We start from the raw sequence: 26,892 nt of genomic DNA, 5'->3' as shown, positions 1-26,892 counted from the left end.
TCTGCCATTTTCTTGTTAGTACTGAGAAACAGTCTCAGTTCCAAAAATGTGGTTTAATTTTTTTTAGTTTTGTATTTAAAAAAGCCTAAATTTAAAAGGTTCTTGGCAAAGATGACAGGAATACAGGCAAATAAGACAGGAATTTGGGTAAATAAGACAGAAGGGGATCGCTTCATCTGTATCTGAATGCAGATTTCATTTCTTAGTAATCATGCATTATGTATTGTTCAGAGCCATTAACATTTTTTAAATATTGTACTTTTAATGCAGATACATTATGTTCCACCTCTGCATGTGTGCCTGCTTTGTCTGACTTTCTGTGGATTCCTGCAGCAAGTGGATGTCTTGTGACATGCTTATTTAAAGGGCTTCGTCACTCCCATGTTTAGTGATTTCCCAAGTGATAAAAAGGTAATTAACTGTTGGGGTTTTATCTGTAGTGAGAGGATGCTCTCATTTTTAAACCTTTGAAATTATACATTTGAAGTGGTATGGCTAAAGACCCTGTCTCAGGAGGCTTCCCTTCAAGAGCCACCTGTTGCCTCAAATGCTCCCGCCACCTTCCCCCCCCCCCCCCAAAAAACCCCTTAAATTGAAAAACAATCTTTTGAAGGCTGTGAATCCTGCATATTATTAAATCATGAGAATTTTGTATGTCCTCCATGTTTTAGTGAAATGTCTTCCATGAGTCATGATTTTTGATCACATTAACCAGTTTCTTGATGGTTGACTTAAAAAGAACTGTATGAATTACTGCAGCGCAGTGTGGCTGGTGAAAATAAATAATTTTCAGGTGCATTGTGGATACAAATGTCAACAGAGAACTGTGTGTAGACATGTTCCCTTGTAGATGCTGGTCACTGTGGTTAGAGCAATGTATTGAATGATTAATCTTATCCTTTAGAAGCCATGGCTTAAATATTATCTGTATTAGGAACATAAAATAATTCTATTGAATCAAATAATCTGTTAATCAGTACCAAAATCACGTCTCTTATAGCTAGTCGTTGTCATCTCCAAAACATCATCCTTATCTCAGACTTTATTACCTATTCCTATTTATTACTTGGATAATTGGTTTGGCCATTTTTTCATTGAGTCTTCATTATGTCAGACATCCATTGTAAGAAGTGTGTGGACTTGGCATAGGGTTTTTTTTGTTCAAACAATTACCTTTGTGGTACTGAGTAACTTATCTACAAAAGTCACTTTCTGAATATGTTAAATCCTTTCATACAACGGTGAGAATTATTTACGTTCTTTACAGAAACACAGAAATTCTTTTGAATTACAGTATGAACAAATCTGTATAGCCCAGAAAATTTTACTCAGTGAATTCTGCAAACAGGTATGCTGTTGTCTCCCAGTATATTTAGTCTCAAAATGCTTAACTCCATCAGAAGAATAGGTCATATTTTAAATATACTTACATCAAGAGCAGTTAATTTTTTTGCCATGTTTAGTATTTCTGTTTTGCTAATACAGCGGTCTGTGAAAGCAGGGAAAACCAAGTGTGTCCAATTTGAGACTTGTCTGATAAGAAAAGAAGATGAAAGCAGTTTTGTTTTGTTTTCACTAGCGAGTGTGACCTTGTGTTTCAGTTACTTTGCATGTGAGGCTCTGCTCATATTACTGCTTTAGTTACATGTAGAAGTCAGAGGCCAAGAAAATGTGTTTTGTATTTTCAGTGAAGAAAACAATGTAGGACTATTTCTTGGTTTCACCTGCTTTGTCTGCACTTTAACATAAAAAGACAAACTTGAAACGATAGTTATTTAAGTTGATGTCATGACACAATTTTACAAGTAGTACCTCTTGAGATTTTTTTCACATTGTCACATGGAACCTTTGAAATTAGCGCAACAAATAGAATAGAGTAGAGTATTTACTTTGCATTTTTTACTGCATTTTATTGCTATTTCACATTCTTAGATGTGATTAAGCAAGGTTCCCTTCTTGGTTTATTGATTTTTTTTTAATACAGAAACAAAGAGGGAATGATGGGAGTTTTTTGAAAGGACAAATATGTTGTAAATACAGACTTTATGAAGGAGTGGCAGGCACAAGCTCGTGTGTTTAGTACGCTTCTGAAACTGTACAGGTTTTCAGTTTGGTTGAGGAATTGCATTTCCATTCAGTTTTGGATAGACATAAAGCTGAGTGACTAAGATGAAAAATCTGTCAGTTCAGGTTAAGTTTTGAATAAACAGGGGTTAATTCTGGAGTATTTTGGGAAAACTACTAGTAATTAAAGATGGCCCCCTGTGGTGTTAAAGCTGTGTGCTTTATAAAAGCAACTTCTAGAGCACAACCATTATGTCTTGCGTAATGTTGACAAAGGTAGTGAGAAATCTTTTAAATGTAATGTTTATAGTCATGTGGTGATTTTCTTCTAAAAAACAGTAATTCCTTGTTGAGTGAGGAGGGATGCTTTTCTTCCTTAGTTAAACATGTACTTGTTACCTGTGCTATCTTTGGAGCTAAAAGCACATACCTTTTCAGTTAAAGGTGATTGGCTCTGTAAATGAGGCACAGGAAATCTGTGTATCCCCTGTATAAGGGCCTAAGGAATGTAGTGAATGACATTTGTATCTAGACATTCATATTTATACATCTATAATACACTGGTTCTTTGTGTTGCTTAGTTTGGGAAGTAAAAGGATACATTTTTCATTTGGTGATGGTATCTTTTTTCTTTTTCCCCCAGAATTAGCATAATGGTAACACAGTTTTATCCTCTTGGATATGTAATTGAATATTTTTGTCATCTCATAACTCATTAAGTTAGTGTTTTCCTTATTTAAGATGTTCAGCCTTTTTTTCCTGCTGATATAATTGTTGTGGTTTCCATAGCACACATCATCTTTAGCCCACATTAATGAATATTCATACACTCATCCTTTCTAAAATAATTCTAGCTAGGAACAAAAAATTAAAAAAAAGAAAAAAACCAGAACATGTTCCAAACCGCTCTTTCCTGATAAAGCAACACAGTTCAACACAAACAAAAGCTGTTGAAAATAGTGCATCAAGAATGCAACACCCATATGCCGATGCAGATCAATAAACATATTTTTAACTGAGATATTTACATTTTCAAGTACAATGTCTTTATTAACCATTCAATATCTTAAGCAGCAACATGCAGACCCTTAGTGAGTTTGAGAATGATACCAAGCTGACTAGTGCAGCTGAAGGGACTGAGGGAAGGGACACCATCAAGAGGCATCTTGACAGACTTGAGAAGTGATTCCATGGGAAACTCATGAAGTTGAACAGTACCAAGTGCACCTGGTCTTGCATCTAGGTTAAAGCCATCTTCAGGATCAGTACAGGCTGGAGGATGAATGCATTTGAGAACAGCCTTGTGGATGAGGACTTGGGGATCCTAGTAGATTAAAAACTGAGATGCAAGCTGGCAATGTGCACTGGCGCCCCAGAAAACCAATTTCATCATATACAAAGAAGCACTGCCAGCAGGTCATATGGTGTGATTCTCCTCCTCTGCTGGGTTTTTGTGAGACTGCACTTGGAGTCCTGTGTCCAGCCCTGGGGCCCCTAGCACAGGAAAGACATGGAACATTTGGAGTGGGTCCGGAGAAGGGCCACAAAAACAATCAGAGGGCAGGAGTGAGGAGTCCTTCCATGAGGAAGGACTGAGACAGTTGGGGTTGTTCAACTCAAAGAGAAGGAGGCATCAGGGCACCATTATTGTTGCCCAAACCATACTTTGATTCTAAAATTCAAATCTTTTTAATTGTCTTCTTTGAACCTATTCTGGATTTTCAGAATAAGAAATGCAGAATTCTAGGTGGTAGCTACTTGGAATAACTTCTAATAAAAGCAAGCTTTTTGACTGTGGTCTAAGCTTTTGTCTTAAGCAGGGATTATACCGATTAAAATTATGATGCAATCACAGGGAAACAAAGATATTCTTCAGCTGGTTTTGGAATATGCTGTCTAATCTCACATTTTTAAACTTTTTTTTTCATTCTCAGATATATCTGTGGTTATTTATTAGATTATTAATATTATTTGATTACATTTATCAGAGAGGACTGTTATTTTGATGTCAGATTAAATTATTTTTTTCTGAGAGAAGGTGGTCTTGGAAGATCTCCTATTCCTAGATACAAACCATGTCTGTTAGATTCTCATCTTAGCACTTTTTTGAAGTGTCTACTTACAATGAAAACTCAGGTACTATTTCTATCCTTCTCTTTGTCAGTGCTAGTTTGTTACCCAACTAGTTATTTTGTCTTTTAAGTTTAAATTGGGATTAAAATAAATTGTTCGGATCTCATTAAAGCAATTCATTTGGCTTTCATGTTTAATTAGTGTGTTGCAGGTGAGCACATGCTGTCTAAAATCCAGTGAAAAGTGATAATCCTCTAGCTGGACTCCCAATTAATATTTTGTTTTTTCCTGTAATACTGTCAGTTACTTTTCCTCTAGGGCTATGTAGTAAATCAAAGAGAAACTCAGCTTTTCATAAACCACCTAAGCTATTTGCTTGTCTTCAAGTTCTAATGATTTCTCAGTGTCAGAACTGTACTGTCACTAAATACGAATATTACAAATAAAACCAAGTACGGTTAGTCAAGAAGTATTTCTTACATTTCTTTCAGGCAGGTGCTCTGAACAGAACCAAAACAAACTATGGCTTGTCTTACCATGACAAATATGGAAAGTACAGCAACTTCTACTGTCCACCAGAATGGTGACATCCGTGGAAATAGCAGTGCAACCAAGCAGACAGAACCATTGCTTCAAGTGTACCTTTATCATTCTCCTGGGAAGACAGAAGGAGATTACCTTCAATTTTCAGCTGGAGAATACGTTGCAGAAGAGATTTGTGCTGTTGCCTGTAAAGCCTGTGGTAAGTATATACCTAACAGTTTATCTAATGAAGCAGTGAAATCCAGCTTTGTACAAGAAAGTTTTCAACAATCCAAAGCTCATCAAATGGTGGCATTTAGTCTGAAATGCTAATTTCTCTGTTCCTTCAGGTGCAATTAGCACAAGACTGTAAAACTGTTCCCATTAGAATGGTTGTGAAGCTGAATTGGGTGACTGCCGTATTTTTTCAAATAATTTAAGGGTATACCATCCTGTAAGTGAAAGTATTCTTACATTGAGCTAAGATACAGTTTGAATAGTTAAATCATAGCAGGAGCTGTAAATAGCATGAATTACTTCCTGATGCAGCCCTGCAAAACAGATTAGTCCTGGAAGTTGTGTGCATATGTTTATTATACATGCTTAATCACTTTCAGAAGGAAACTGTTCTGTTAGATATAACATGAATGCTTGTGTGTGTGGTTGATGCTCTTCGTAATGGTTTAGGAAATAAAGTGTGTAAATAACATGGCAGCATATTATAAGTAAATAATACATTGATGTCTAAGAATGTCTTTGAATTGTTGCATTTACCCAGAGTCTAACATGCACCAGGGCTGAAATCTGTAGTAAGATAATTCAAGCATGCATTTTGTGCGTGCGCCTTTCTTCGCAAAAGTACATTGGGTTTTTTAATAAAACAAATTCATTCCTGTTATCTCTGGGTAAGAAAGTGACCATCTTTTTGTTCTTTTTTTTCTTTCATAACAACCATTAGTGCTTAAATCATGAGGCATTGCTTCTTATTGGTTTTTTTGGGTTTTTTTTTTTTCCTGAGAGGATTTTTTGGTTGTACAGCAGAACACATTATGCCTCCATAGAGTCAAATAATGTTTATGTTTGCAAGACTCATCTTTCAGGAGTAAGCTATGAGTCAGAATACTTGGTTAAGAAGGGAGTGATCTGGGTGGTAAGCAAGACTGAAATATAACAAATTTGCTAATTGTTAATGAATTTTGTGATCTGAACAACTGATAGATCTTTTGATAGCAGAACTGTCTATATCCAAGTATGACTGCTGTTGGAGGCAAAGCAGGACTGGATCTAGGCAAACATCAGCAGAGAGAGTCTCATTATGTATCTTTTAAACAGTTTAATTGGAAATTTTCCAGTTGCTAACTTGACATTAGATCTGGTATGTATTGGCTATAAAAGTATTAGTCTGTCTAAATATTTTTCTGCCAGTTTGATATGTGCATGCAAAAGCTCAGCCATTTTTTTTTAACTTTATTTAAAAACAGTTTTCTGGTTTGGGAAAATATAATAAATATAAAAATTTTTGTGGGTTTGTATTTTTATAAGGAAAACCGTACGTAAAAGTGACTATCACATTTTCCAAGCAGAAATGCAAAAATAAATAAGGTGTCTTGAAATTAAATTTAAATGAATGAGTTAGTCATGGTTCAGTTCTTGCATGTTAGCTAGTTAATTGCCAAGTAAAATATTAGAAATGTCACACCAATTGAAGAAATGTATTGTTCTCAGCCTGAGGGGGAAAGTGGTATTAGACGAACTAACTGATGATGGAAATGAAATATATTAGAGAAATCATTCTAGAGGTTGCAGAATCTTTGTGTTAGGTGTATCTTCATTTTAATTCTCACCCATCTGAATTGCAAATATGTCAGAATTTCCATGGTACAATCCTTGAAAAATGCTGGTGTCTCTTGGAACACCTTAAAATGGCAGAGTTTTTAATTAGAAGTAAGTAAAAGCTCTGTTTCAAAGCATTTAATGTGACAAGTGGTGGCAGTGTTTGCAGTCAATTAAATGTTTTCAAGGGAGAGAGTGCATTGCATAATGTTATGATTTGTAGTCTATGCTTCTATGCTCAAGAAGAAATTCTGTGCTGCTAATAAGGGAATTCTATGCATGCTGAATTTCCAGATTTGGCATGACTCAGGGTTCACACAGCTCGTAGTTGCCATTGAGTATAGCTGTTCACTGAGGGTTGGTTTTTTTGTTCGGTGGTTGGGTTTTTTTGTTGTTTTGGGGGTTTTTTTCGTGTGTGTGTGTGTGTGTGTGTGTGTGTGTGGTTTGCTTGTTTTTGTGAGGTGGTGTTGTTGTTTGGTTTTTCTTGTTTGTCTTCCTTTAAGTGATAGCTTTTCCTGAAAATCCACCCAGAACATGCAGCCCCCCCTGCTCTCCCCCACTAGCTGGGGAATGAATTAATGAGAACTCAGGGCAATTCTGTTTTTCCAGGAAAAGAAATAGAAGCTTTGATTGACTATTCAGAAACCATTTTGTTGACAGGATAGTGACATTGAATGTGATGTTAAGGGTTTGGTAAGCCTCCAGTTAGTATGAATGATAATGCAAGATACTATTTTTATGTCAAAAAAGGCAATCAAATTTCCATGTGGTATATGCAATGCCACATAAGTTTTAAATAGTTTACTTCCAACTGTATGAGAACTAATGTTTGTATTAGACTTTTTATATAGAAAATTTGAGATTTTTATTAATCATTCAACTAATTGCTTTTGTCTTTTTATATCTAATGACTTACATGCTTCAGTTGAGAGTTTCATACAACAGTATTCCTATTGCAGACTCTGCATGACTTTCACATTTCATAGTTGTGTCATGGCTTGCTGTGATTTACACTTCCTGGTTTTTAATTTTTCTTAGAAGAGGGACATTACTTTATGAAAATATACTGTATGGGAGAAAGGATTCCTAATGCCAACAACGGAGGAGATACAGAAAAACTGTATTTTCTTAGCTGCTTCAGGATAATGAATTTGTGAGATTTGTCTGGATGTGAAGTTCTAAAGTCACAGTGAGGAAAAGAAGCATCTACTTTTTTTTAGGTTTGAAAGAGAAGTCTGAAGGATGCTGTGTGGTAGTCTTTTGTAATGTTACTTGACTTTAGTTAAGTATATATCCTATATACTTTATTGTATGTATATACTATATATATATATATATATATATATATATATATACACTCCTTTCTTTAGCCTTATGCAATAAATAAATAAATAAATTTTAAAGAGACCTTGTCATTGCAATATTCCAGAAAATTTACTTGATAGCCCTTGCTGGAGAATCAAAGCAGTGAAAATTCTGATTTTTTATGCCCAAGTCACTATCTTCTCTCCTAATTCCTCACTGATTGAGCTGATATCATGTTAATACAGTGCAAAAATCCAGGGGGGCTTTTCAGTACCTGTTGTGAAGGGCTTCTATGATTTTACTTACCTTCACTTACACTTACATTTCTCTTTTTCCTTCACTTACACTTATATTTCTCCTTTTCTTATATTTCTCCTTTTCACTATTGTTGACATATCTAGGCTTCAGCAGAAAACTTTTATTCCCCACTCCAGTTCTTTGATTTTCATTGTTTCTAAAGAAAACATTTAAATACAGCAGTTATCTTCACTTTAAAGGGCTCTGCAGTTAATAGTGGTGGTGAGAATTGCACGAAAAGTGAAGTTTCTGGCCTCTTTGCTTTTGTCAGATTTTTGTGGACAATTTTCAAGACTCTATTTCATAAAGGGATTTTGCTCTGTTTTATAATTGTGGAGCATTAAGTGTAGCAAAGCAAATTAATAGTTCTAAAGGGGAAGGGATAAAAAAGTTAAACTCCTTTTCTTGGAAAATATGATCTTTGTGTCCTTAAATAATGCCAGTGAATGGTGCAAGTTAACCATTAAGGACTATAAATGCCAAAATATGAGGGATGGAAGAGTGCACAATTTACTATTCATACAAAGGAAGCCAGTGGCAGGGCGAGGGCTTAGTATAAGTACTTCTGATTTGTTGGGGGTTAAAGTTGGTTAAAGTTTCAGAATGGCAGTGATAGGATCTTGAAATACCTGTGGGGTTTTTTGAGGTGTGGGTTGGCATGATGATTGTGGTGTCTAGAATGTATTTGGTCAAATATGGAAGCTTAGCATTTGAATTTAAGAATATGGTTTTGAAACGTTGTTCATTAAGCATACACGGAATGGTTAGTCGTTTGGGTAAATGTATTAGGGAGACTAGCTAGGTCTCAGTAGCTATATAGTAAATATTCAGCATTGCCCTGAATGGTGTTTAGCATCTAGCAAGAGTCATGAAATAGGCTGGTGATTCTCATGTACATTACACTGATCTGAAATTGTTTGGGTACATACACCACACAGCCGTAAAACTGCTAAGTTAGTAACTGCTGAGTTACTGCTTTATGGACAGCTGACATGTAGTATAGTGTAGTTCATCCCACTTCTCACATCAAACGAGAGCCATGTTTAGTTGTATGGGGTAGGTTTCCTTTTAACTCCATAAAAAAATCCTCAAAACTTGGATGGATCAAATATGTCATATTGCACCATAAATTTACAACATTTAGAATTGCAGAATCTTTCAGTTACTTATCCCTTCAGTTTTATGCCTGTGAGGGTTTTGGTTTTTTTTGGTTTCCCTTTCATTACCTTATGTAATGCTTTCCATTTCTCTAGTTTCCTGTGAGTCTGTGACTCCTTTTCATAGAAAATCATGTGTTAAGACCTGCATCTCTGGCATGTTTTGTAGAGCTTTGTTTTAACAAGTTGTCAGATGATTAGCCTACAGATTTCAGCAGTTTAATCTTCACAAATACACAATAGAACTCTGGTTCTTAGCCCTCTTACTAGACCCCTATAGAAGCAAACCCTTTTTTGTATCAACTTTAATAAGCTAGTTGTTTAAGACTGAAATATGCTGTATTCCAAAGGGTTATGTGGTTTTGTATGTGGAATTGGTGGTTTCTTCAGATTGTCTTACATGCTGTTTAGTTATGATGAAAGAAATGTGGGGTCTGTGCCTTTCAGGAATTACCTAGGTGTTATTTAGAACAGAAAGAAATAAAGGATTTTTTCTTCTTCTGCTTTCTTGTAAGAATTTCAATTATGTCATTCTAAGTCTTTTGGCAAGGGTGTTGGTATTTTGCCTTTTCCCAGAATTCTTTTGTCTCATAACGTCATTTTATGTTACTTTTGTTGTCTTTACCTATGTGTTTTTCCATTATTTTTTTGCCTTCTTACCCCAAAGTATATTTCTTTAATGTGAAGCTTTCTTTAGATATGACCAACTGTAACTTTGAAATTGTAGTTTTTCATCCTACTCTCTGGCCTTTTGACCTGTGTCTCTTTCTGTCTTCAGAATATGTGTGTAAATACCTGCAGTTCATCCTTTTGTGCTGTCAGTTTTCCTGACAGCACAGGAGTTAACCTGTTTTCCAAACCTAACACTGTCACCACAGGGGTGCATGACACTGCAGCACAGTACTATGCTGAGTCCTATGCTGTGTTTCAGCTGGGAGCATCAAAATCAAATTAAAATTCTGGTGCTGCTGAAGAGTTGATGCTCAAATGATTTTTGTAGTTTCTGATTAAGTAGGATTGCTTGTCAGTTACCAATAGCATAATTCAAAGTTCTTGAGGGAAAAGAATATTTTCCAGTTCTGTTTTATTTTAGAAGTATATGTTTGGGTTTGTTGTAAACTGAGTTACTAAGAGGAAATGGCCAGTGGTTGTCCTAGTCACTACAATTTCCTTTGTGTTGCTTTACTTCTAATTTCTAATCAGTCTAAAGTCCTAAAATCAATGCTTAGTTGTAAAATCAATGCTTAAATCAAATCATCTGATTTTGCAAAGGCAGGAAAAAAAATCTACTGTTGTAAGCTGTTTCTAAACTGAGAAGCTAAGAAGACATTTTATTAAATGCCATACGAAGAAAATCTTGTAATCTAACAGCGGGTGTAGGACAAGAGGTGAACAGAGTCTTCAGTCTGAGAGCATAAAGGAAGAGTGGAAAATTTAACCAGCAAAGCAGCCTGCAGGTTATGGGATTGTGATTGCAGTGTTGTTGGCAATATTGATACCTGTTGATGATAGTAGTAGAGCACTGTGGCAATCTGCTGCTTTTAACCCACAGTATTTTAAAAATATTTTGTGAAAACTGTTTCCTACTGATGTTTGCTTCTGTGCTCTTCCTGTAGGTATCATGCCAGTGTATCATAATATGTTTGCACTCATGAATGAAACAGACAGAATGTGGTATCCCCCAAATCACATCTTCCATGTGGATGAAACAACCAGACTCATCCTAATTTACCGGATAAGGTAATCTAAATAAAATGTTACACACTTTTCATTATAGCAACAAGACTGTGAACACAACCAATATGATATTTAGTTGAACTGTAGTTTCTTAGAAGTTATGGACAGATTGCTGGCTTTCTCTGGAAAACAGGGAGCTAAAAGAATCAAAAATACTGGAGTGATTTGAGTTATGTACTTTATTCATTTTCTTTATCCAATATGTTTATCAGTTTCAGATTGAAAAAAAAACCCAATAAAAATATACTAGAAGTAAAAACCTTTCTTAATAATGATACATCTCATCTTCTCTGTGCTTGCCTGTTTGAAATTAGTAGTTTCTGAAATGCAGAGTAATTGTCATGCATAGTCAGGCATGTTTCTACAATAAAACCATTTTTCCTTAACCTTACAATTGATTGTGGACAACTAAAACTGTAGTCACAGTTTTCCTTTTGTAAATTGCTTAATTTATTTACATTATATAATTTGCCCCAGGTGTTTTCTTGGGAACTGTTTCAAAAGAAACTAGAAGGCACTAATAAAATTCTCTGTATTCTGATTTGTGAGAATAACTTAGCAAAGGTTCTCATTCCTCTCAGTACAGTTTATCACCTTGCTTGAATACTGTAGTACTTTAAAACACCAAGAACTGGATCTGAAGTCTTCATTGAATAACTGGGGTTACATAGTGGTCCTCCAGATCAGCAGCACTAGTTACATGTATATGAGAGCAGTAATGTCTGATGCTGGTAACCCAAATATCTGTTTATTAACGTTTGCTTGAATTTATTTCCTACCAGGTTTTATTTTCCCCACTGGTATTGCAGTGGCAGCAACAGAGCATACCGGTATGGCGTTCTTCGTGGTGCAGAGAGCCCCGTCCTTGACGATCTTGTCATGTCTTACCTATTCGCGCAGGTATGATTTGCTCGCCTGTTTCTAAATGCAGATTGGTGAGGGTTGTTAGCATTTATTCCCTTTCCATCTTCTCCTGGTAACTCTGCAGGCTCTTGAAAGCCTGAAGCCCTCTCAAGCTGGAAATTAAATTCTATGTCCTATTGTGTATTTGGAGAGATGAAGTTCAAAACAGTGCTTCTAAGCATGATAACAGCTGGTATTCCTTATGAATAAGTACATCGCTTTGTGGATGAAGTAGGTCATTCAGTCTTTAAAAAAACAAGCCAATAAAACCCCCTAAACAAACCAAAAAAACAATCAAACAACACAACCACAGCTCCCCCCGACAACTGCACCCCAAACCTCCATTCTTAGTAAGCAGCAGTGCACCAGGTTTCATTTGCTTTCTTGAATTCTTTCTCAGTGGCGAGCTGATTTTTTGGATGGATGGGTACAGATGCCTGTTACTCACGAAACACAAGAAGAATGCCTTGGAATGGCTGTTCTAGATATGATGAGAGTGGCCAAAGAAAAGGACCAAACCCCAATGGCTATTTACAATTCAGTCAGGTGATTCTGTAATTTGTAACTGTTTCACATCTATCTCATGCTTAAAGGTTGTATTTTTGCATGTTAGTGTCTAGGAGAAACTGTTCATCTGTTGATGTGTTGATGTAAAATAGTTACATAATTTTACCTAGAAATGAATGTAAACTAGAATGTAAAGTAGAAATTAATAGAAAATTTGTTTCATGATGACCATTCATGATTTGGAGACATGGATTTGACTCTCTTGATGAAAGTTAAGGCAGCAGAGAAAATATGTAAGTAATAATTTTAGGTGATACACCTTCTGGATGTCATCAGATCCAAGCTCCTGTTCCTGTCAGGATCAAATACAAAGTTAGATGAAGGTACTCAGGGCCTCATCCAGTGAAGTTTTGAAAATGTCCAGATGTGAAGATTCCCGTGTAAATCTGTGCCGCTTTGGCCTCCGCGTGACCATGGCCATTGTGAAAGATTTTCTCTGTACCTAATCAGTCTCTTCTGTGATACTGATAATTGTCTCTTGTCCTTTCTATTGATAGATGACAATTAATAGAGCACCATACTTGACCCTACTTTTCTCCAGGCTGAACAAATCAAGCTCCCATATGCCTCTTCTCTTATGTCATGTGCTCCAGGCTCTTAACCATCTTGGGCAGATCTCTGCTAAACTTTCTTGAGTTCATCAACTCACTTGGGTGTATCAATACTATCCGTTTCTAATCCAGCTGACTTAATTCTGTCCCTGACATAGGAACTTCAGTGACAACCAACCACAGTTTTGTATTCTACCACCAGTATTTTCAGCCAGGAAGTCTGTCCTTTATCCATGTAGTTGCCATGCAGTTCCTCTTTACAATTTCTACACCAAACAGAGCAATTTTGTAACTTCTGCTGCCTTACCTTAGAACTTCACTAATGAAAGAACAGACATCTTTGGATTTATGGAAAAAGCCTTATGTAATTTATGTTGCAATGAAGGAAAAAATGGAAACTGGAAGAAGACAGAGAGCTCTGTTTGAAATAAATCCTGTCTTCAATCTGCATTATGTTTTGTTACCCTACAGTTGTAAAAATAACAGTACATTTAGAGGAAAAGGTGTTTTCAATGTTGATTTGTTTAGCACAGAGCTAATTATCTTTGCTGGATTTAATGGATAACATTAGTAGCTTTTTTTTGTCTGGTTGTGTATTCACAGCTACAAAATGTTTTTACCTAAGTGTGTGCGAGCAAAAATCCAAGACTACCACATTTTGACACGAAAAAGAATAAGGTACCGGTTCCGCAAATTTATACAACAGTTTGGCCAATGCAAAGCTACTGCCAGAAACTTGAAGCTTAAGTATCTCATAAATCTGGAAACCCTTCAGCCTGCCTTCTATTCAGAGGTTTTTGAAGTAAAAGAACCTGGTGGAGGTCCTTCTGGAGAGGAAAGTTTTGCAACCGTTGTAATAACTGGAAATGGTGGAATTCAGTGTTCAAGGGGAAAACTTAAAGACTGTGAGACACTTGGAGAGCAGGTAATTTTAAAAAATTAGTTTACTGACTTGTTATTGAACAGAGTAGTAAGCTTGTTTTCGAAGTTCTGAATTACCTCAAGCAAATTTGGTGGCAAATTTTACTTCACAATGACTTATAAAAAATGTGGAAATGTAATGACCATGCCCCCATTGTAGATAAAATGCAGAAATTCCCCAAATCTTTGAAAGCAGGGATCTAAGGACTCCAAACAACAGGCAAATTTCTCCTATACCTCTTTTGTGCTGCAGTTAGACACCCACCAGTGTCTCAGTTAGCAAATTTAAAATGACCTCTGTGTGATTGTGGAGTCCATATAGTCTTTCTTCAGGAATTAGGTGCTTAATGGTTCCTATAAGTGCTAGTAATCATGTGCTGCTGCATTTTTATTCAGCAGTATTATTTTGTGTGTGTGTATGTGATTTCCCATCATGACTGTTCATTATGTTGAGTTTACCAAAACCTGATATAAATTCAAAGCAGTGAACATTGAGAGTGTGGGAGTTTTCCAAAGGTAAAAGTAAAGGCAAACTGTTGTATGTGTTTTTTTCAAAATAATCACATTGGTTTGGTAATTTTGATTCATAATATGTAGCAGACAAGACCAAAGTACAAAAAGTTGTATTTCTACAGTGTGCTGTAATAATTTGTAAAAAATGCTATTTGCTAGTGAGTTTTTTCAATACTTAGCAAAAAGTAAATCTGACTACATGCCCATTTTTTTTTGTGGTGTTCTTAGAATATTTGTAGATTGACAATTACTTCATTCACAGTTATGTATCAGCCCTCTGCCTTCCCTAATTTTACTGTAAATGCAAGTTGCTCTGGCAGGAGCTGTCATAAATGTCAGATTCTGCAGTTTCCAGTTTTAGGTGTACAAAGTGTATGCATACTATGCTGTTTGGGCTTGGCATGCAAGCCTTTAGTAAGCATAGTGTTTGAATGAATGATGTTTTTTATAAAGATTGCCAAATTATTTTTTCATAATCAAAAATATTATCATCCTGTTATTGACAGACACTGCATATATTGCTGCTTGTAAATATGGCTGCTTGTAAACATGACCGTAACTTGTTTCAGTAAACTTTACTGATGAATTGTTATTTATATACTGAACTGAAAAATAATTATTTGTATGTAATGACATATGTGGAGTAGATTGTGAAGAAGTGTGTTTTGCAAGTTTACATTTTCACCAACCAGATGAACAAGTACATAGGTCTGAGCGGAGTACCATACACTTCATTCCAACTACTTGTATCACTCTGAATGAAGTTATGACATTTTGTATTGTTAAACAGACTTTCTAAAGCTGTTTAATCAGGATGCTAATAATAAGCTCACAAAAAAAAACCCTTCTCAAAAAAATAATCAAAATGTTCCACTGTTCATAAAATACTACAGAGTAAAGAAATATTTACAATTATAAAAAACCAAACCCCATATGTGGATATTTCTGTTCATGGTTTCTGGATCTCTGTCTATTCTTCAATTTATGTTCCTAGTGATGACTCCATAAAGAAAAAAAAATCCTTTATTTGCTTGTAATGGCATGTTCAAGGTTTTATAATCCTCTGTGTTGTTAGCTTATGAGTTCAGAGTTGTAGACGTTCCAATGCTGCAGATAGATGAGGCTTTTTAATTGCCATTTATGTTATTACTGATATTATATGATGTTTGTTTCAGGATTTACAAACATACTGTGATTTTCCTGATATCATTGATGTCAGCATTAAACAAGCGAGCCAAGAAGGCTCCAGTGAGAGAAGAATTGTCACCATTCACAAGCAAGACAGCAAGAATCTGGTCTGTTTACTTTGGTTGCTGCTCTTTCTAATAGATACTGCTTTGAGCATGCTGTGTGATTGTTGTATGCATAGTATTGTATAATCCATGACCACGTTAATTAAGCATGAGATAAAACTAAACACCTATCAGCAGTGTAAGGGGTGTTATAAGAACACTAAAGGTCTTCTGCATTCAAAGCTATGTGCTTGAAATGAAATAGAAGTAGATATTTATATCTGAGGAAAATTTCTGGTACACAGATTGGTTCTTTTGTTTATTAGTCTTAAACCTGAGTCCATGGTTTCAGTTCTCAAGTGTGCTGTTTCCATGGTGTCCTGATAAGCTGTCTGCTAGAGACCAACACATTGAAAAAGGCTTCAAAATGTTCTGAAGAATGACGATACAAAATAAGTATCAGGACAAAATTAATGTTACTGCTTTTACTGTGTACAATTCTTGGAAGAAGATATTAAGAAAATATTTTATGCCCAAATGTAAAAAGTTTTTTACTTGAACTACAACCTTGCACTTGAATCAGGCTTTCTAGCAGGTATAACATCACAGAGTTGTGAGGTGGGCTGGCCCTGGCTGGGCACGAGGTGCCCACCAAATCTGCTCTAATCACTCCCCTCTTCGCTTGAACAGAGGAGAAAAAATGCAATGAAAGGCTTGTGGGTCAAGATAAGGATAGATGTCACTGATGTATTAACTATCATGGTCAAAACAGAATTGACTCAGGGAGATTAATTGAATTTGTTTCAGAGTAGGGTAATGAGAATAAAAAATCCTAAAAACATTTTCCCACCACCCCTCCATTCTTCATGGGCCAACTTCATTCCTTATTCTCTACTTTCTTCTCCTCAGCAGTGTAGAGGATTGAGAATGGGGGGTGTGGTCAGTTCATTGCGTGTTCCCCTTGCCTCTCAGTCTTCGTAAACTCATCCCCTGCTCCAGAAAGGGATCCCTCCAATGGTGGACAGTCCTCCATGAACTTCTCCAGTGCACTTTGTTTCCACAGGGTGCAGTTCTTCATGAACTGCTCCAGTGTTGGTCTCTTCCATGAAGTGTAGTTCTCCAGGAACAGGCTGTTCCACAGCTCCATAGTGGCTCATGGGACCACAAGTCCTGCTAACACCTATGTTTCTGTGTAGGCTTCCCATGGGGTCACAACCTTGAGGCACATCCTCCTTCTGCGACATGAGGTTCTTCATGGGCTGCAGGGGGATCTCTGCTGCATCATGAACTCCCATGGGCTGCAGAGGCACAGCTGCCTCACCATGGTCTGCACCATGGGCTGCAGTTGTTTCCAGGTCCTGGTCCTCTTAAAAAGGAGTTTGAAGACTCTAAATTTATTGTTTATTTTATTGCTCTCTAGCAAAGAACTTACCAAATAATTGTGTTCACCTAAGTATGTCTCTGGTGTCACAGGGGAACACATACTAAACCCACATACTGTTGGGTTACACTACTGAATGAAATCTAGGGACTCAGAAAATGCGTCTCTGATTTTTTTTTTATTTGCAGTAATTATTATGTTGTTGCAGATTAATGTAATTTTTCCCTGGTTTTAATAAATTAATTTCCTTTTAATCATACTGTGCTTAAGACCTTTTTCACACCCATTTTCCATTGACCACACAATTTTTCTCCCTGTTCCTATCCACAGTACCTGTCTTCATAGTAGTAAAAGGTCATCTTCTGTCTATGATCCAGCTGAGGATGCCAGTTTTTGCTGACTAGTAGTTAAGTTTTCAGACAGGTACTTTCCTGGAGATTTTTCTTTTCTGCTTGAAGGCAGTGCAGTCTTATATATCTTTGATAAGTGAAGGCTTTCCTTTAGGGAAAAGAACCAGACTGTATTGGCAGGGCAGTAGGTGTCTGCATGCTGACTTGTACCTACTTTTTTTTCCCTTTCAAATGCTCTTTCATATTGACATTCCTCTTCAGTTTCATCTATTTAGACTAAGGGTTTGTTTATTTTAGGGGAGATTTCATAGAATGGTGAAATGGTTGGAGTTGGGAGGGACTTTAAAGATCATTTGGTTCCAACACCCCTCCCATGGGCTGGGACACAGTTCGTTAGAGGAGATTGCTCAAAAGCCTGTTCCAGGGATAAGGCATCCACAACTTCTCTGTTTTCTTTGGTTTGTATTTGATCTTGAACATTGAAGGTTGCTATCAAGTTTTGAATGGTAACAAGAAAGTAGAACATACAAACATCAGTTAAAAACTGCTTTTATTCATGTCTTTAATGTGCGTATCTTTTATAGCATTAGCACATTCAGGAATTTTTTGTTGCCTATTAAAAATTGAAATTCTCTCTCCCTCCCTGCCCCATATTGTTCTCTGGCAATTGAACAGGAGGCTGAATTTCAGTCATTAAGAGAAGCTCTCTCCTTTGTATCATTAATTGATGGATATTACAGATTAACAGCGGATGCCCATCATTATCTCTGTAAAGAAGTAGCACCACCATCAGTCCTTGAAAATATCCAAAGCAACTGTCATGGGCCAATTTTGTAAGTATTTTTTTAAGTAATGTGACAGTTGAATTTTTTTTTTTTTTTTGGAAGATGAGCTTTAGTTTTCTGTGAACTGTGGTAGGCATCTTAAAATATTTTTTATTGCATTTATGTAACATAAAATGCTTTATATTTTTCTTCTTATTTTTCACTTTGTAAAATACAGTGGCTTTGTGACATGTTATAAAAATTAAGTGGAAAGATCATTCCTTGATATGGATCGAAATAGTGAGTTAGCAAGGCTTGTTTAAGAGGAAGTTCATTATTGTAATAATGAATGTTGTTTTATTTCAGTTCTTTTTTCTTGTTAGCCATTTTCCTGGTTAAACCCACCCCTTGTTTTCACCCACACAAATGTTCTGCTAATTTAAACTTTTTTGTTAGGTAATTTTATTATAACTTCTTTCATAATGCATGTTGAAAATCATATCATAAGCTGTGGGAAATACACTTTTTTAGCCCTTAGCTAACATTTCTTATTGGATAAATTATTGTGATGGTTTAGTATCAAAAGATTTTAGTATGCTGCTCTCTACATAAGCAATCACCCTATATATTGGAAAATAAAGAGCAAAGAGATTATCTTAAAGAAAGCTGTACAAAATTGAAAGTTTTAATTATTGCTCTGTTGGATATTTGTTAATATTGCTTATTACTCAACATCTTATATCTCTGCATTTTGCAATTACGCAATATTAAGCATTTTCTTTTTGCTGCAGCATGGACTTTGCTATCAGTAAACTGAAGAAAGCAGGCAATCAGACTGGTTTCTATGTCCTTCGCTGCAGTCCTAAAGATTTTAAAAAATACTTCCTTACCTTTGCTATAGAGGTTTGTATTCTGTCTTAGTGCCTATTTAATTTTTGTTGTGATGTAACCATGAGCCTGAGATGTTCAGTAAATTGTTCTGAATTTTCCCTCCAGAATGTTTGTCCAGTATGTATATTCTATAGCTACTTTTGTCAGATGGGCCAATTTTCAGGATCTTGTGAGAAACTTCAGAGTTGATACAGAATTGCTAATACACATGCCACATGCCTTGGAGACCAAGGGATGAGAGCTTAAGAGTTCTGGAGAAAATGCCATGGATCTTGGGACTGTGCTGTTAGGATAGATATTTGGGAGATGGAGCTGGAGCAGTCTGATGGGTTTTCTATTTTTTTAATGTTTGGGGGTTTTTACTTGAGTTTTTTCCCCTGGGTTTTCCACGTACCTCCTCCCGCCTCACAAGTGGGGCTTCATTAGGTTGGGTATACAGCCTTTGACAATATGAGAGTGCCTCCGTCACAGGTTCTTCTGGGTTTGGGTCTTGTCCTCATCCCCAGTTTTGGGCCAGCCATATTATTTGGCAGCTGTTACATCAACACAAATCTCCTGGGTATATCTGTTGTTAGCTCGGGAGAAAGCCACCCTGGAAATGCATATGGTTCTCAGAGAACCAGATGTACCTCTTCTCTCTGGCATTGCTGCTAGTGATGATATAATGCTTTATTATTATTGCTGTTGAATAATTTCATGATCCTGTTTCAAGAATGGATTTATCTTTAATTTCATTAGCAGAGCTACCTTTGTGTTTTTAGCTAGGGAAGGTAATACAAGAATTTTCCTGCTGGTATACAGCGAGCTGGCAAGTTTGCTAATACTGTCAGAGATAGGTACATCTCTGAAAATGACCAGGTAATGCTGATGTGTGAATGGAGAAATGTTATGTCCAGTCAATGAAGTACGTTTGGTAGGGAATTTTGCAGGCAAAGAAATCAGTTCATGAACAAGCTTAGAGAGGCAAAGTTGAAGAGTCAAGCTTGTGAGAGGAGACTACCATTGCCTTTAAGTGACTTTACTGCAAAAAAGTAAAGTCACTTTACTGCTTTTTTTTCTTTTTCTGAGACTTGTGCAAGTCTCAGAAAAAGAAAAAGGCCTTCCAATGCCTTCATTGAAAGGCTTTTGATATTCAGAATTTGTTGAAACATTTGCTGCAGGATTGAGATGCAGGACCACAAAAGCACTATTAAGAGTTCATCCTGCTTAAAAAATGTTTAATGATATCTTTTCAAGAGTCTTTGTGAAAATAATTCAGTGCATATTAAAAATACATATTAGGAATTAATGTCTAGAACTGTGCTGGAGATGACACGAAAGCAGAATTACAGCTGAGATCTCCAAATGCCTGCCAAACAAACATGGAGTATAAGCATTAGGACTATTGCTTCCAACAAAATTTTGTTTTGATGTAACCCCGTGTCAGGGTGAATAAGCTTTCCTTAATAGCTCTGAAGGATTTTTCCTAGCATCCATTATCTGTTTTCTCAGCTCCATCTTTTCAGAATTCATTAACATTTGTTTTTCTCTAGCATCAACATGCTAGTTCCCGTGATGGGAGTAGAGTCATGTTTTCTCAGAATCAATATTACATAGTGAGAACAAAATAACAAATTATGATCATATTTTCCTGAAGCATCCTTTCTCTAATTAGCAGAGTGCTATACATTTAGATAAGCTTTCAAATATTAAATATTAATCCGTTTCATTTTTATTGGAAAAATTTTCTGCAGCGTGACAGTACCACAGATTATAAGCACTGCTTAATTACGAAGAATGAGAACGGAGAATATAATCTTAGTGGAACCAAGAGAAGTTTCAGTAATCTTAAGGATCTCTTGACCTGTTACCAGACAGAAACTGTCCGTTCAGACAGCATAATTTTCCAGTTCATCAAGTGCTGTCCTCCAAAACCAAAAGGTAAGAGAGAGATTATTTCTAAGCAGAAAATTTTCTATTTTCTAGATTAAAGATTTAAAAATAAGTTAATACTAAATGACTCTCAGGTAGAAGCATGATTCAAAACTGGGAGGAACTATTGGTACCCTTGAAGGCAGGGAAGCCCTTTAGAGACCTCAGAAAATTAGAGAATGGTGCAATCACCAGCCATATGAAGTCTCATACAAAGGAAAATGTCAGATTCTGCAGCTGGGATGGCGACCCTGGATGTACAGACAAATTGGGGAATGAGTTGCTGGAGAGCAGTGCCATAGAAAGGGACCTGGAGGTCCTGGTCTGTGGCAAGCTGAACATGAGTCAGCAGTGCCCTGGCAGCCAGGAGGGCCACCCATGTCCTGGGGGGCATCAGGGACACATCACAGCCAGGCAAGGGAGGGGATTGTCCTGCTCTGCTCTGAGCTGGGACAGCCTCACCTCGAGTGCTGGGGGCAGTTCTGGATGCCACAGTGTGAGATAGAAAACTATTGGAGAGTGTCCAAAGGAGGGCTCTGAGGATGGTGAAGGGTTTGGAGGGGAAGCTGTATGAGAAGTGGCTGAAGTAACTTCTTCTGTTCACCTTGGAGAAGTGGAGAATGAGGAGATACCTCATTGCAGTTAAAACTTCCTCATGAGGGGAAGAGGAGGGGCAGGCAGATCTCTGTGGTGACAGTGACAGGACCCCAGGGAATGCCCTGAATCTGTGTCAGGGGAGGTTTAGGTTGGATATTAGAAAAAGCTTTTTCACCCAGAGGGTGGCTGAGCACTGGAAGAGGCTCCCCAGGGCAGTGGTCACAGCACTAACCTGAGAGAGTTCAAGAAGTGTTTGGGCAATGCTCCCATGCACATGGTGTGACTCTTGGGGATGGTCCTGTGGAGGGCCAGGAGTTGGACTTGATAATCCTTGTGGGTCCCCTCCAACTCAAAATCTTTTGTGATTCTGTGATAATTTGTGTGGGGCTTTTTAATTTCACTGACCTATTTATCCATCTTCTTAGTCACAGTTTCCAGTGACAGTGTCTGCAAAATTTTGGACTAAGATAGTGTTCTAGAAGTAATCATGGTAACCAGTTTCGTGATTAGAAGCAAAACTGGTTTCTTAATTGCAGTGGATTGTGTGCAGCAGCATTTCTTCTTAGGTCAAGTGTTTTCATGTCAAAAGGAGAAGGAAAGAGCTACTAAATGAACTGCTTATCACTAAAAGTAGGCATAGGCACTAAAAGTTCCATAGGCAATGAAGCCAACAATGTCAGTGAATTTGTCAGTGTTGATCTTAGCTGAGCTGTGTCAAGTCTGCAGTATGGTTTCAGCTCCATTTTAACACTGAAAAAATAGACATGGAATAGGGCTTCTTCCTGAGGAGGGAATTTTTCTTGCATTTGCACTTTATTGTTTTGCCTACCTTTGATATTCGTGTCTTTTTCCTTTATGAAATCTTTAAATATCTGCCCTTCTAAGTAGTACTACATACAGTTAATATTTGTCTTTGTCTCTATCAAAGTTCTGTTTAAAGACAAACCTGCCAGATCAGACTATATGATGTAACTTTTACTTCTCTCAAATTTGACTGAAAATAGCCAATGGGTTCAAAACCTTAGAAAAGATGTATTAAGTAAATATGTATATGCACATTATAAAAAATAAATTTTTAATATTATTCAATTCAAATAAAAAATTTATAAGCATCAGAATGCTCAATTATTGAATAAATATAACCATGGATGTGAGCAGATACCCACAAAGACATACTTTTCAGATTTAGTTTTAGTATCAGACTTGCTCTACTTTATATTATAAAAGAAGGTAATTTACATCCCCTTTTCCATCCCCAATTGTTATTACAAACAGTGCAAATATTTTCAGAATGTTTGTCAAAACTAGGAGTACTTAAGAAACATAAAACTTAGGAGTGAACCTAGATGATTTTGCTTATTAGAAAATATCAGAGTTTGATTTCAGTTAAATGCTGTGTGGCTTTTAAAATACACTGATCTCAATGTGATATCTTGTTTGTGCTTATTCAGGAGCCCTTCATTAGCAATCCTTCTGAAACAGTATTGGTTTCGTTTTATATTTAACAGATTTACTTTGATTTTTCTTTCCCTCTTTCTTCTCCCAGATAAATCAAATCTCCTAGTCTTCAGGAGCAATAGTGTTTCTGATGTACCTTCATCACCTATGCTACAGAGACACAATAATGTCAATCAGATGGTTTTTCACAAAATCCGTAATGAGGACTTGATATTCGTAAGTCAGTTTGTTGCTTTTTTTTACTGCAGATGTCGGGTTTAATATGCACAAAGTTTTAAAAACCTCAGCATATGTTTAAAAGAATCTTATCTGAGCTAGACGATTTTGCTGTAATCTTTCCTTAGAGTTGTGGAAAATAATTTATTTTATTTTTCAGTAATGCAAATAGCTATTTTATTGTAATTAAGAAGCATTGTTTTGACTGCAATAACAGTTAATTGGTTCGAGAGATGTCTAAATACATATTTAATGGAATTGCTTCCTCTGGTTCTTGCAGCAAGTTATTTTCTGAGATCCTTGAGTAATCAGTAAAAAACGAGCACAAATTTAAGTTGTTTCTGATATAGTTGCTTCCTTTCCTTCTCAGCTGGACTCTATAACCAGCACACCTCTAAAGACTTGCATATGCTTATGCAGGGAGTGGTTCTACAGATGTCTTTTAAAACAGGCAGATATTTTTGATTTTTTTTCTATCTGTATCCTTTCTTCCTTTTAGGAGGAGAGTCTTGGACAGGGCACATTTACTAAGATTTTCAAAGGTGTTAGGAAAGAAGTGGGAGACTATGGCCAGCTCCATCAAACCGAAGTTCTTTTAAAGGTGCTGGATAAAGTGCACAGAAACTACTCTGAGGTTGGTGTCATTGTTGATTGCTATGTAACGTTTGTCCATGCTACGTTGAGCATTACTCTTCATCTTTTCATGAGTATTTACTTCATAAATGAGTATTTGTGTGGTAGAGGTTTGTATGTTGAACCAAGCTCATGCTTAGACTTGTGACACTGGGAGTATGGATTTGAGACTGGCTTTGGGAGGTACACCTATGCACACTTTATTTTTCTGCCACCTGTGAGAGAATTCAAAACTACCCACTGAGATCTGAAGAACAGGTAATTTATACAATTAAAGTACCAGCAGGGGGGGGTGGTATGGCCGCAGGATTGTCTTAACCAGTAAATTCATTATTTACAGACAAGGGTCCATTTATGGAAGAACACTTCCTCTGGGTAGACTGTCTTCAGATTTTCCAATAAAATCAAATAATCAGAAGTATTTGTATATGAGAAAAACCTTGCCATACATAGATTCACCCATAATCACTGAGCCTTCTTGCTTTTTGAGTGAAGCTTTTAGCAGACCTGAAATGCTTTTGTCGAAAAATTAATAAACTGGTAGTGTAACCAAACCCCAGACTCTGTATGTGAGAACTGAATTTTAAAGACTTTCACAAGATGTAGTAGTGTTTATTATAGTAGTATAACTTTATAATACTGCTTCTGATAACATGGGTAATAAATTTATATTCTAAAGTATGAATCAGTCACCAGAAGTTCGGAGTATATAAATAAAGATATAGTCACCTGAAGGAAAATGTTCTCATTTTCACTTTACTTTGTTGGGTGAATAATCAGTACACAAGCAAGTGTAGGTGGAGATGCCACTGAACAGAATAAAAAAGCAATAAAAGCATTTGAAACTTTGCTGACAAAGTTGGAAAAGGTCTTGCAATAGTGGATGAATTACATAATAATTTTTGTCTTTTAACTTAATAATGTGCTACAAAGAAATAAATTGGAAACTGAAAAGTGCATTATGGCAGAATAAATTAGAAAGTGAATAGTGTATGATGAATTTGCCTTCAGTTTACCTAGGTAATTGACACTGGAAAAAATTATTTTAAAAATGTTGAGATACACTTGCTGGCAGAGAAAAAGAGGTCGTTAACCTATCTGGAACGTGTACTACCAGTTATTTAGAAAAAGAAAATTAGGAAAAAACCTCCACAACAAAAAAACTGAAGCAAAAACCAACCAAACAAGAAACAGTTGCCAAACACAAAGCAACAACAAGCAATATAAAATGTTACATAGGGTCTTTGCAAAGAGATTGTTGAAATGTTTTTAAATAATTGTATTAGTAAACTCATTAGAACTTTGGGGCTTTGTTTTTACTGATGTATTTTCTTTGTTGATCTCTCCTGCTCCTTCCAAAAAGTCCTTTTTTGAAGCAGCAAGTATGATGAGCCAGCTTTCTTACAAACATTTGGTGTTAAATTATGGAGTCTGTGTTTGTGGAGAAGAGAGTAAGTAGAAATTAATTTTTTTTTTACCAATTTTTACACGTCTCTATTAGAGTTTGACATTTTTTGATGAAACCAGAGGAAAAACAAACAAAACAACAGAAGTTCAACACCAGCTGAATGGCTAATACATGTTCATGCTGCAGCAGTATTAGCCTTGGTATCTGAGAGCAAGTTAATAGTAAAAACAAAGAAAAGGGAAAAATTGTTTAAAGTACAGTTAGTGTGAATAGTAACCTCTGTAGATGACTCAGTCGTGTCTGTTCTATCTGAGATCAGTTTTGCCATGCCTCTGGAATGAGCTTTTGAAGTGCCAGAAAAATTGCAGCCTTACATTATATCAGCTGTGGTTAGCTAGAAAGGGAGATGCTGTGCTACGCAGAAAAATCTTCATTTACAGTGGTTAGAACTGCCCTTTTCCACCCGTGCTGATTTCATGAGCACAAATATAACTTTGGGAAGTTTTGTTTTAGAGATCCCATTCTGAAAACAGAAGGTCCTGGTAATTAATCAAACACACTACAAAATTTCAGCAGCAGTAAAATGTTTGTGTTGTCTGTAAAAGTTGAATGTCTTTCCAGTTTAGCTTACAGCTTTGTGACTATGTATTATTAAGATTTTTTAAGAACACTGAAATACATTTATACCATCTTGAAATGAAAACTTAATTTTGGATGATTGTCATATACTATTGTGTCATCAAATATGACTACTGGATCTCACTTTGACATTTTTTCTTCTTCATTCAATTTTTGGGCTGAAATGTCAGTTTGTCCAAAACCTTTTTTTTTTTCCTGTGATTAAAAATTTGTATGAAAGGAAGCATTTTATAATTGTATGGGCATGTTATGTAGGTGGTTACCTTCATTAGGGAGAAAGAATTTCCAAAAGAGACGGTGGATTCAGTAATCAGAATTTACCTCTGTAATCAGAAATCACCTTTCATAGAAGGCTGGAAAAGGCACAGCATTATATTTGGCCAAGAACTTGTGCCAGAACTTGTGCTAAAACAGCCACATGGGGTTTTTTGTATTTTATTCATTGTACCACACACAGGGATGATATATAAGATTTCAGGTAGATCAAGTTTATAATTGAAAAGAAATTGTTGCAAGAGGTATTTGGTTACATATTTCACCTTCAGATCATAGCTGTCCTCTAGAAGTTATTCACTTTCTGAAGACAAGAGACTTGTACAGTTTAAGGTGAGGCAGTTATTAAGAAATAGGAAGAGCAGCTGCTATTGATTCTGTGGTTTACATACTTGATGTACAAATTTGATAAAAATCTTTACACATAATTGCAAAAAAAAGAAGTATTTGCTGTCTCTAAAATGAATTTGTTAAAAAATATGGGGGTTTTTTTGTGACAACCAGATATAATACTAGTAGCTGCAATGTGAGCATCTTGCAGCTGAGGGCAAGGATTCAGTCATGTGATTTGAAACTGTTGTGTTGAAAGTGATGAAGACGACAGTTCTTGTTTCTGGAGTTATTTGCTAGATGGCTGCATGAAGGCATGTGTCATACACATATACACAATTTTAGGGCAAATACTTCTCTGTTTTC

The 26,892-nt window shown here is 36.3% G+C and overlaps 1 protein-coding gene across 17 annotated transcripts in view; it reads left to right on the top strand.

Annotated features, from left to right (window-relative positions):
* The window catches only part of JAK2 (Janus kinase 2), an 86,456-nt gene that overhangs the window by 38,493 nt on the left and 21,071 nt on the right, over positions 1-26,892 (top strand). For 9 of the 17 annotated variants that reach the window (XM_030236923.2, XM_050987283.1, XM_050987272.1 and 6 more), the window contains 12 exons: positions 4,629-4,879; positions 10,868-10,991; positions 11,771-11,888; positions 12,292-12,437; positions 13,613-13,934; positions 15,619-15,738; positions 18,082-18,239; positions 18,962-19,073; positions 20,795-20,981; positions 23,116-23,243; positions 23,743-23,877; positions 25,240-25,327. In XM_030236923.2, the coding sequence (XP_030092783.2) occupies positions 4,660-4,879; positions 10,868-10,991; positions 11,771-11,888; positions 12,292-12,437; positions 13,613-13,934; positions 15,619-15,738; positions 18,082-18,239; positions 18,962-19,073; positions 20,795-20,981; positions 23,116-23,243; positions 23,743-23,877; positions 25,240-25,327 (1,858 nt within the window). In that variant the 5' untranslated portion in view covers positions 4,629-4,659. Of the gene's footprint in view, positions 1-270; positions 412-4,628; positions 4,880-10,867; positions 10,992-11,770; positions 11,889-12,291; positions 12,438-13,612; positions 13,935-15,618; positions 15,739-18,081; positions 18,240-18,961; positions 19,074-20,794; positions 20,982-23,115; positions 23,244-23,742; positions 23,878-25,239; positions 25,328-26,892 lie in introns of all 17 variants that reach the window. The other 8 variants (XM_030236921.2, XM_050987282.1, XM_050987273.1 and 5 more) reach the window with 1 other exon arrangement.

The sequence above is a fragment of the Serinus canaria genome, chromosome Z (assembly GCF_022539315.1).
Source record: "Serinus canaria isolate serCan28SL12 chromosome Z, serCan2020, whole genome shotgun sequence".
Taxonomy (NCBI): Eukaryota; Metazoa; Chordata; class Aves; order Passeriformes; family Fringillidae; genus Serinus; species Serinus canaria.
This window is presented reverse-complemented; position numbering and strand designations above follow the sequence as displayed.